At 53.2% G+C, this 11,140-nt stretch overlaps 2 protein-coding genes across 3 annotated transcripts in view; both read right to left on the bottom strand.

Moving 5' to 3' along the window:
* Nucleotides 1-407, bottom strand: part of PTGES3 (prostaglandin E synthase 3) — a 12,573-nt gene extending 12,166 nt beyond the window's left edge. Inside the window, exon 1 of the mRNA XM_026659266.2 lies at nucleotides 217-407. Within this exon, the coding sequence (XP_026515051.1) occupies nucleotides 217-218 (2 nt within the window). The 5' untranslated portion in view covers nucleotides 219-407. The remainder of the gene's footprint in view (nucleotides 1-216) is intronic.
* Nucleotides 408-5,204: 4,797 nt separating this feature from the next.
* NACA (nascent polypeptide associated complex subunit alpha) overlaps nucleotides 5,205-11,140 on the bottom strand; it is a 14,179-nt gene continuing 8,243 nt past the window's right edge. For both annotated transcript variants that reach the window (XM_026659264.2, XM_026659265.2), the window contains 6 exons: nucleotides 8,589-8,674; nucleotides 8,038-8,115; nucleotides 7,365-7,511; nucleotides 6,871-6,999; nucleotides 5,951-6,073; nucleotides 5,205-5,332 (listed from right to left, as the gene is read on the bottom strand). In XM_026659264.2, the coding sequence (XP_026515049.1) occupies nucleotides 5,318-5,332; nucleotides 5,951-6,073; nucleotides 6,871-6,999; nucleotides 7,365-7,511; nucleotides 8,038-8,115; nucleotides 8,589-8,674 (578 nt within the window). In that variant the 3' untranslated portion in view covers nucleotides 5,205-5,317. The remainder of the gene's footprint in view (nucleotides 5,333-5,950; nucleotides 6,074-6,870; nucleotides 7,000-7,364; nucleotides 7,512-8,037; nucleotides 8,116-8,588; nucleotides 8,675-11,140) is intronic.

The raw sequence follows: 11,140 nt of genomic DNA, 5'->3' as shown, positions 1-11,140 counted from the left end.
CCCGCCTCCCCCCAGCCCACGTGCCCCCCCGAAACCCCCGCGCCCGCCTCCCCATCACCTCCCAAAAGCGCCCCCACAAGTGCCGCGAGACTCCGGCGTCGCCAGGGCCGCGGCCTTGCCGGGCCCCTCCCCGCTGCGGGGGGGAAGGGGGGAGTAGCTCCCTCCCCCTCCCCCGGCTCCACAGGCCGCCCCGGCCCTCATCCCTTCCCCCCTCACATGGCGAACGGCGGCAGGGGCGGCTCCGGGTCAGGCGGGTCCCCGGCTCAGGGCTCTCTGGCGCGGGCGGGCAGCGGCGAGAGGGACCGGGTCCGACCAGCGTGAGGCGGCGGCTCCTCCTCAGGGCTCGGCCTAGCACCCACAATGCACCGCGCGCTCGGGCAACGGCGGCTGTTCCAGGCGCTGGTGACGCAGCAAAATACCCCGCGCTCCCGCCTCTCGCCGCACTCCCCGCCGCGCATGCGCCGGCGCCGGCGCCCGCTCCCTCAGCGCGCTTTGCGCCCAGGTGGGCCCTACCGGACGCAGAGCGCATGCGCCCCAACCGCCTCGCGGCTCTCGGCCTTCCACGCGCGCGTGCCCAGGGCCGCCTCCTCCGGAGTGCGCACGCGCTTCGCCCATCGTCTCGGCGCGCATGCGCGTAGCCTCCCTCTCGAGTCTCCTGATTTGCCCCCGTCCCACGCGCGGCGCATGCTCCCATGCCTCCCGCTGTTGCTACAGGGCGTGGGCACAGCTCCCCGGCCCAGGGTTGCCATGGAAACGAGAGAGGAGGCTGCTGGGACATGTAGTTTTCTTGGGCCCTGTTGGTGCCCCGAGGAAGGGGGGGTGTTTAGCAGGGGGCGATGGGGCCACAGGAGCTGGAACCCCCCCCCCATTTGTCCACCAGCTGCTGGCTGCACCGGGTCAGACCAAAGGTCCATCTAGCCCAGTATCCTGTCTACCGACAGTGGCCAATGCCAGGTGCCCCCGAGGGGGTGAACCGAACAGGCAATGATCAAGTGATCTCTCTTCTGCCGTCCATCTCCCCCCTCTGACAAACCATCCCTGCCCATCCTGGCTCATAGCCATTCATGGACTTAACCGCCATGAATTGATCCAGTTCCCTGTTCTAGTCCTAGCCTTCACAACCTCCTCAGGCAAGGAGTTCCACAAGTTAACTGTGCGCTGCGTGAAGAACTTCCTTGTCTTTGTTTTAAACCTGCTGCCTATTAATTTCATTTGCTGACCCCCTCGTTCTTGTATTATGGGAACAAGTAAATAACTTTTCCTTATTCACTTTCTCCACATCACTCATGATTTTATAGACCTCTCTCATATCCCCCCTTAGTCTCCTCTTTGCCAAGCTGAAGAGTCCTAGGCTCTTTAATCTCTCCTCATATGGGTCCCGTTCCAAACCCCTCATCATTTTAGTTGCCCTTTTCTGAACCTTTTCTAGTGCCAGCATATCTTTTTTGAAATGAGGAGACCACATCTGTATGCAGTATTTGAGATGTGGGCGTACCATGGATTTATATAAGGGCAATAAGATATTCTCCGTCTTATTCTCTATCCCCTTTTTAATGATTCCTAACATCCTGTTTGCTTTTTTGACTGCCGCTGCACACTGCGTGGACATCTTCAGAGAACTATCCAGGATGACTCCAAGATCTTTTTCCTGGCTAAATTAGCCCCCATCATATTGTATGTATAGTTGGGGTTATTTTTTCCAATGTGCATTACTTTACTCCTCTAGGGCCAGGGTGGAGGGACACTCCCCTCTTCCTTTTAAAGTGCTTTGAGATCCACAGGCGAAGAGCAGGGACGTGCCAACTCCTCAACGCCTTGGGAGCCAGAGCACTGCTCCCCAAACCTATTCCCAGCCCAGTCCGACGCCCGTCAGAGACCACTGGCACGGAGCCTCTTCTGTGCTGAGAGGGCAGCCCTGGAAGGCCTTGACATCCATGCAGAGAATGTTGGTTGTGTTGGATGCACTCTCTTGCCAAAAATAAAGAGAAAGACCCAGTATTGCCAGAGGGCTAGAGAATGATTCATGTTAAAAGCAAAAACCTCATTATAAAGTAAGGAGCAAAGCCCCCGTTCATGAAGGAAATAGCCATGCACATTTTGCTACGTATTTATGAGGGCTCCTCCTCCACAGCCTGTCTTTTTGGGGCATTATAAAATAGGCTTGGAAGGGTTCGATTTTTATCGATAAACGTCGATTTCACCAGACACACACAATATCATATTAAACTGAAACTTTAAAGATAGGCAGAGAAAAATGCTGCTTGAGAACTTTCGTTACAATTATATCCTGCCCGCCACCCACTATAGAGTCCCACAATTGTGAAAATGTAAATCGATCCAAAAATTTAAAATGTTTACAAAGATGGATATCCATCAAAATTATGAACAAAAAATAAATAAATAAATTCCACCACACCTAATTATAAGCTCACCTGAGTTGCCTGGGAGATAGCAAGCCGGCACCCACACTGCAGCGGGGGGATTCTTTAGAAAGCTTTAACATCCCCATCAACAAGAGAGAGACAGATTCCCTCATTCCAAAACAGTGAGAGAAGCTGAGTTCACTCGCCTTTCCATTGGATAAAGCTGCATTTTCAAAACAGGGCAACATCCAGGCAGCGAAGCAATTGTCTAGATAATATGCTGCCATTCTCTCAGACAACCAGTCAAATCAATAATTAAGCCTTATCGATGCACCTGCAGGCTCAAAGCAACATCTGGCAGATTAGAATAGCTCACGAAAATCAGCTCTACCCCACCCCAAATAGGACTGTGGAAGAGATCCTTTCAGGTTTTACTCCTATTCTCACCTACCAGCCTCTGAATGCAGCCAACTGGTGTCCTAGGCTACTTTCAAATCCTATCACTTCTCTCTGAGCGCTAAAGTCTTAATGAAAACGATCGAGCCCGGCTCCCTGAACCTCACACTCCAGCATACTTCCCAAATTTGGCTACAGCATCCGTCCGTCCTCTGCACCATCTTCCTGTATCCTCCAAAAGCTTCCCATGGGAGATTCAGAACGCTGCCTGCTTGGATTTACATGGACAGACTGTGACTAACAGCAGTATCTACAGCGCTTGTGCACAGCATGAGGGGCTTCCAGCTAGCGGCTCTCCCTGATGTCATTTGGGGTTCCTTGCTGACTATTCTCCGCAGTGTAGCTCATCAGTTTTAATGAGTTGTTCCACGGCCCAGTTTTTATTGCACAGGGGGGAAAGCGTTACTAAGCAGTGGCAAGATTCCCATTTTCACCGCTTCTGCCTTTTCTTTTCATGACACTTAGGATTTCATTGGGCGTTAGCTCCCTCCCTCTGCACCGCATTCAACTTTCTGGACAAGGACAGGTTTGCTTGTAGGCTGGGGGAACGAGAGGGAAGCAATCGAAGACAAACCTCATTACGTGGTAGTACACGACAATGCCATTAAAGTTCTAGTAACGCAGCATTTTAAAATGGTGGGTATTGTCATTTACTTTGTACATACCTGGCACAACAAGGCCCTGGCCTGACTGAGGCTGGCAGGTGCTACTGCAATATAAATGTTAACACCCTGACAGCAAGTACGGGCAGTCACTCCACCTTCAGAGTTATACAACAGGGTGTAAATAAGAGATGAACGCCAAGAAAAACTTCCCACCGCTGCCGATCCAAGGAAGCGGTGGAAGAGCCACCAGCTGAGCACAGAGTTGCCAACTCTTGTGATTTTGGGGTTATTTCCAAAAGCTCCAAGTGCTGAAATCAAGAGATTGCAAGGACGATCTTTTTCTTCTGTTTTTGTACAGTACCTAGCGCCATACAACAAATAAACGCTGTAGCCCAAGAGAGGTCACTGGACTGGGCCTCGGGAGACCTGGCTCTGTCAGTGGCCTGCTGGGCCACCTCGGGCAAGGCACTTTCCTCTCTGTGCCTCAGTTTGCTCACCTATAAAATGGGGGTAATGATACCTCCTCTGTAAATGAAAATCACTAGAGAGCCAGGGATGATTCTTTCCTTTTTAAAAAAAAGTAAGTTCCTAGCCTTCATGCTCGCAGAGAAAAGCTTAGACACATGAAGCGAGTGTAACCTAAAGCCTCAGAAACCAGAAGGCAGATCAAAAGAACGTGATGTTTCTTTTTATAAAGAGGTTACGATTTTTAGGCCAATCTCACGATTATGTTCATAGACTCATAGGACTGTAAGGGACCTCGAGAGGTCATCTCGTTCAGTCCCCTGCACTCAAGGCAGGACTAAGTATTATCTAGCCCACCCCTGACAGGTGTTCGTCTAACTTGCTCTTAAAAATCTCCAATGATGGAGATTCCACAACCTCCCTGGGCAATTTATTCCAGGGCTTAACCACCCTGACAGTCAGGCAGTTTTTCCTAATGTCCAACCTAAACCTCCCTTGCTGCAATTTAAGCCCATTGCTTCTTGTCCTATCCTGAGAGGTTAAGAAGAACAATTCTTCTCCCTCCTCATAACAACCTTTTATGTACTTGAAAACTTATGTCCCTTCTCAGTCTTCTCTTTCAGACTAAACAAACCCAATTTTTTCAATCTTCCCTCCTAGGTCAGGTTTTCTAGACGCTTAAATCATTTTTGTTGCTCTTCTCTGGACTCTCTCCAATTTCTCCACATCTTTCCTGAAATGTGGCGCCCAGAACTGGACACAATACTCCAGCTGAGTGGAAGAATTACTTCTCCTGTCTGCTACTACATCCCAGAATGAGGTTTGCTTTTTTTTGCAACAGTGTTACACTGTTGACTCATATTTAGCTTGTGGTCCACTATGACCCCCAGATCCCTTTCATGTTGGTAACACCGGAGTCATTAAAACCTGGAGCGGACTAGACACTTGAGAACTCTAAAGGGAGCAACCTTGCACCACCCTTGGGGGGGGGAGGGGGAGAGGAGATGAGGCCCCTCAGAGATTTTCTAACCTCTGAACATTAGAATTTGCGACTGAATTTTAGACAGCGTGTGTCCATAAGCTCCGTGTTCCACACTCGCAATGGAACATTCCTGACCTAGAGTCTGAGCCCTTTGCTGCCCCCTACAGACTGGTGGACCTTCCCACTGAGCAAGGGAAAACTAGAATGAGCAGGTGTGCTTCCCCAGGAACAGCAAAGGAGAGAGGATGTCAGGCCCGGGATCTTCTCTGTGATCAGTGGTTCCACCTCCTTGTGACCTCAGGGCAAACCAAAAGCAAAACAAAAAATAAAAGATTTCATCGACAGTAAGCCACAACTTTTATTTATCGATAGAAATAGTACAAATGTTAAATTTAGCTGCATTTTACTCTTCTCTGAAAAACCAAAAGGTTCCTCCCTTCTGATGGCTACATCGTCAATTCCTGGAGAGAGAGAGAGAGAGAGAGAGAGGTTAGAAACTATCGCTGGGGGCAGATCTGAAATTCCCCGGAGCCTTCACTAATCTCTGCACGCTACCCCCCTCCAGCATGCTGATGTAGAAGCAACAGAACGGCGTGAGCTTCACACTGTTTATCTACCAAGCAGGGCCAAGCGGCCTTGGGGAAGGCTGTTATGGCTGCTCTGAAGGCAGAGAGCTGTGCGATATCCTGCTTGGATACACGCGGGGGGCAGGGAGGACAAAGGCAGGGGGGCGCCTACCCCCCCCCCCAAATAATTATTTACATCACAACACAGACCCAAGCGGATTTTGTACCATCGGATCTGTTATTTTCCCCCATTCCCAATAGCGACGTTGGTGCAGACAACTAAAACTGCCAGAATGATGCAGAACAGGCGAGTTGAGACACGAAGAGAGGAGGGGGTAAGTAGGGATATGCCCTCATGGTAACTGATCAGTAAGCTCTTCACACCCATCAGCAGTGAAATGAGCGTGCCCTGTTCTCCCCATCCAGGGAGGATTCACTCCAAACTGTAACGTCTACTCCCCAAGTTTTGGCTTTGCTCGACTGGCTGGGAACTTGGCTTTGGGGGCCACTCACCATAATAGCATTTACAATATCGTTACTGTTGTTCTTCAGGGCCCGGACAGCCTTCGCCCGGGACACGTTCGCCTGGGACATGACCAGCTCGATGTCCTTCACCTCGACGCCGGTCTCGTCAACCTAAGCGAGAAAAGACCAGGACTGTCTCCCAGCTGGCGGCACGGACCTCTCTGTGCCGTGCAGGTACCGATGGCCCCGTCCCACTGGGGGTAGCCACAATTCAACCCAAGCAGTAGCAGAGTCATGATCTGATTTCATTGCTTGCAGATTGGGGAAATGCCTGCTTCATGGAAGCACAGGAATGACCAGGCTGGATCAGACCCAATCTGGCCTGTTATCCTGTCTCCTGACAGTGGCCAGCACCAGCTGCTTCGAAAGGAAGGTGCAAGCAGCGCCGCAGTAGGGGATTCTGGGATGGCCAGCAATTAGGGCAGGGAGGCGGAGGAAGGGACAGGGAATCCCCAGGCACCACATCTCAGCGTATCCAGCACGCGTTATAGAGGCAAACGGGCTCCGATGCCGCGAAGGTGAGTGCAACGGGGAGAGATCACAATCCATACAGCAGCAGGAGCCCAGTAACGGTAATAATCAGTGCTGGTGAGAAGTGCCTGCTCCGGAGCGGGGAAGGATAGTAAACGTCCGGGGCCTGCCCTCTGCCGGGCTTCCCAAAGAGAGGACCAGTCGGTATGATGGTTTGGGTGAGGCGTCCCCCTGGGAAACGGGCTGGAAACCCACCCCCGACTTGCTTCACACAGGGGTCCTGGACACCTGCCAGATGGAGACACTAGGGTGGGCAGCTAGCACGTTCCGTTAACCACATGTGCACATTAATACAGTGGGTCCTTTCATCTGAACTGCACTGGCGGTGGGCTTCTGTTTCAGACCCCAAACATGACTGGGCCCTGGAGGCCACATACCTCGTCCTCTTCGCTCTCCTCTTGTACGGTGGGAGTCTGTGTGTTTTCCTGAATGTTTGAGACGGCTTCTCCTTGCACTTTGAATTTCTCGGCAGCTGCCAGCTGCGCCTGCTGGGACAGATCTTCGATCTGGGGGTTGGGAGAAGCACAGAGCACGGTGAGATGCTGGCGAACAGGCTGCAATTTGAAACTGAACCCAAAGAGAAGCCAGGACTTCAGAATGGAGGTTCAGACATCCAAGGCCTTTCGAGTCAGCCCCAGCCACAGTGCAAGCACAATGGAGATGAGAAAACCAGCCCGCAGAGAGGGTTCAAAGCCCACTCACATCCCACCACACACACACACACACACCGCAGCAGGGAAACTCATCTAGGCACACTTCTGTCTGAAGCGAGACGCCACAGAACTGCAATCCCTGAGGTCTGGCTGCTGTGAACACAGATTGAAAGAGGGATCAGATGTTCCCCCGCCCATCACGAGCGGGCTCAGCTCACCTTTGCCTCGCCGAAGACGATGTAGGTGTCTGATGCGGGGCTTTTGTACACGTCTGGCTTCGTGATGACGAAGAGGATGTTCTTGGATTTCCGGATGGTGACTCGGGTTACACCTGTGACCTGGCGAAGGCCCAGTTTGGACATTGCCTTAAAAGCAAAGGAGAAGGGAAGAGAAATAGCTCATTGAGACAGTCTAGGCCAGGGTGTAACTAGCTCATCGGCTCAGGACATCGGGATCCCACAAAGGAACCTCTGACACTTCTGCGGCCGAGAAGCCTTCAAAGCCTTGTAGACAGAGGCAGAATGGAGAGAACCTGGAGGCAGCGTTCACTCCCACCTCTGCCACCGCCTTGCTGGGTGACCTGAGGTCACCTCTCTCTGTTTCCATTTCTCCTCTGGAACGGGAGCACCTCTTCAGCTGGGGGTCGCCAGGGCTGGCCTCTGAGGTCATTGGATGAGAAAGGCGTCACACAAGTGCCCCTCAGTTCCATGCCAGCACAGGAGGCCTTGCACTATGCAAGCAGCACCATGCTGGGCACGACAGGGCTAAATCCAAGTGGATATAAGCCCCAATGCACACTGAGATCTTGACAGAGCCATTCCTCTTCCCAGCAGGTTGGGCTGACACCCTAAGGGAGGGCGAGGAATTGGGCCCACTGCCATCTTCTCTTACCTTTCGTGCTTTCTTTTCACTCCGGCTCTGTTTTGCTTTGCTAACTGGTTCTTCATCTATTTCAGCTGCTGCTGCGAGCTGCAGGGACAGAAAACAAGGAAATCCTGGGGAAGAGGCCCAAGGAACCAACAGCAGGGGGAGCAGCTGAGATGGTCTCTCTCAGAAACTGGGGAGCTTCGTTCAGGACACAGCCTGTGCCACATGCACGGAGAGCAGCATGACCAGCTCACTGTATGGGGGAGGGAGGAACAGAACTGCTCCGCATGCGGGCGTGACTCTCCAGTGGCCAGCATTCACAGCGGTGTGAGCTAGCAGGGACTGGGAGGGATGCGTCTGGGTGGATTAAAGAATGGGGATTTCCCCCTAATCTGTGAGCACAGTGAGAGATGCATGTTCACGTCCGCCTCAAGTGACTGCCTGGGCTCAGTCAATTCACAGATCACGGCCCTACACAGCGCGAAGACGAAAGGGCCTCGCTCACTTCCAGAAGCCAGGGATCCTGCAACTGACCCCCACTGCACACGCTCAGCTGCAGGGAGCGGACCCCTCACCTGTGCCTGCTGTGTGGTGGCCTGTGTAGAGTCTTGTTCTTCGAGTTCTGGCACCGATTCGTCACTGTCGGATTCTGTGCCGGACCCTATGGAAACAAACGTGCATCACATTTTCCAGCATGGGCCCCTGTGGGAAGTAGCAGGCAAGTCTGGAGGAAACAGAAGGGGCCAAGGAAGCTGCCCTGTTCTGGCAGAGCCTTTGCCACGGGGTTGTTTAGGGTCTTGTTATACCAAAGGCTGACACTGCTCCATCACCCCAGTTCATACTGAAATGAACTTCAAGCCAATCAACGTATGTAAGACCTGAAAGAGGAGTTCTCCCCTCTCCGATCCCTCCTGGGTAATGAAGGAACAGGCACATCCAAGCAGGACAACACAGACTAGTAGCACCAACCGCTTTGGAAATCCAGTGCTCTGAAACGGTGGGGGAAAACCTTGTGCAGCAGCAGACAGAAGCCTAGTAGTCAGACGGGCTGGGGCCAGACTGCATGACTGCCTGCTCCTTCCCCTCTTGCTCTCTCTAACAACTAGACTGGAGCGGATCAGAACCTGGTATCTATGAGGCCACTGGTTTACAGACCCTGCCGACACAGCTGCCACTGGATTTTGGATAGGGAAGGGAGGGTGAATTAGAGGATATGGGGGGGATGGTTGGTATTCTGTCCCGTCTAGAAGCTGAGAAACAGGAAGGAGTTTAAGGTACTCCCCTAGGCGAAGTGGGGAAGTAGCTGCACCTAATTAGAGGGCTGACCGAGGGCACTGGGCACCCCCCATCTCCTTTAAAACCAGCGGGAGTCACAAGTACTCAGCTCTTGGGAGAATCCAGCTCCAAGCCCGAACCTCTACATTCATCAGCAGTGAAGCGTGTGATAGGCAGGAGCAGGTGATAAACAAGTGTAAAGGCAGGTTCGACAACACCCACAGCAGAACTCGCATCACCAGGGACCCAACTGGGGTGGGGGAGACAAAATCTGATGCTCTGTTAATGCCTCTTCAGTCTGTTTAAATGACAGCAAAGTGGGGGATTGGAGGAGCTCAGGCCTAGAGCAGGGAAACTGGCTACAATTCCCCTTGAGCTGTTTGCACAAAGCCAGGCCCACGCACGGCTCTATTAAAGGGGATGGTACGACACCAATTAAACCAAGAGCCCTTTGCAGGAAGCAGCATCTCTGGCTGCGTATCTGGCTGCCACTGCCCAGAAGCCACCCGGGTTCTGGTAAGACTCAGAGGACCGCTGGCAGTTCATGCAAGGCTCCGCTGCAGTGGGTGTCGTTAGCTTGCAAGCCGGGACGTGTTGGAGAACGAAACGTGCCTGGCAGCACAGAAGTGAAGAAGCAGAATCTGTCTGTGTCACACTCGACCCCCAGCGCAGACCGGGCGGGGCGAGTTACAACCCTTCTCTCCTGTGCTACAGCCAGTTCAGAAATGAAGAGCAGGTAGGACACAAACCCCGCCCCATCTGTGATTTCCACGTGCCCCAGTCTCACTGGGAGTGGACAGAAGGCTTGGTAACTAGACAGACCCACCACCCACCCACCCCCTGACCCTCGGGCCCTGCACTAAATGCTGTGTGCAGCTTGGTCAGGGTGTGCATAGGGCAGGCCACCACCACCAGTGACATACAGCAACGCTCCCGTGGCCCAGAAGTGAGCGCAGATAGGCCAACTGACCAGCACACACGCGAAGAACTATCACAGGCCACGGAGACACATTTTAACACTAAACTTCCGTCCAGGGAAGTAAAAGGATAACCACAGGTGAACCAGCCGGGACGCTAAAGCCAAGCAGAACTGCGAGCATCTGCCCAACACAGGCAGCCCAAAGTGACCGCGATTAACCCTGGGTCCTCTGGCGATCTTTGAGCTAACCTAGATCCCCACCAGGTTGCGGAGAAACAAAGAATTCGGAGAGGAATGGATTAAATACACAGCAGGCGTTGGAGAAACATCCAAGTGGGAGGCTCCGACTGGCCTTTCAAGCCCTACGCAGTTCTGGTGACGCTGCTCCAGACGCAACAGAGTTCAAACCACCCCCCCACAAGCCAGCCCCATGCTCAGCGCGTCCCCCAGACCCCTCCGTTAGTGACGTGACCTGCACTCGAACAAACTGCAGAAGCTGGTGCCCAACACAAGAGCAGGCAGCGGGCTGTGGCCTGCCTGACACTGGGACGCCCCGTACCCCAGCCAGGATCCGGGTCAGCGCTCACCAGGCAGCTCAGGGCTCAGCACAGGGTTATTCTGGCTTCACTACACAGCATGGCACATCACTTCTAAATGCCACGTTTCTAGGCTAACAAACCAAGCAGAAGTGTGTGCATGTGTGTGTGGGGGAAATCGAGGCCCGACAGTCTCTAGGAGGTTAGTACTCGGTGGGCAGCCGCTGACACTCCATGCACACAGCAAACCGAGGCCGCAAATACCCTTGTCATTCTTCAGCACGGGTGGCTTGGCTGGAGGAAGAGGAGCTGGGGCCTCAGCAGGGGCCACAGCGGGTCTGGGAGAGGAGAGATCCACCAGGATCGGCTGCAAAGGCAGTTCCCCGGCAGGCCCCTC

The sequence above is a fragment of the Terrapene carolina genome, unplaced genomic scaffold (genome assembly GCF_002925995.2).
Source record: "Terrapene carolina triunguis isolate 2854851 unplaced genomic scaffold, T_m_triunguis-2.0 Scaffold616, whole genome shotgun sequence".
In the NCBI taxonomy this organism is placed as follows: domain Eukaryota; kingdom Metazoa; phylum Chordata; order Testudines; family Emydidae; genus Terrapene; species Terrapene triunguis.
The sequence above is the reverse complement of the archived record's forward strand: the minus strand, read 5'-3'. Positions and strand labels throughout refer to the sequence as shown.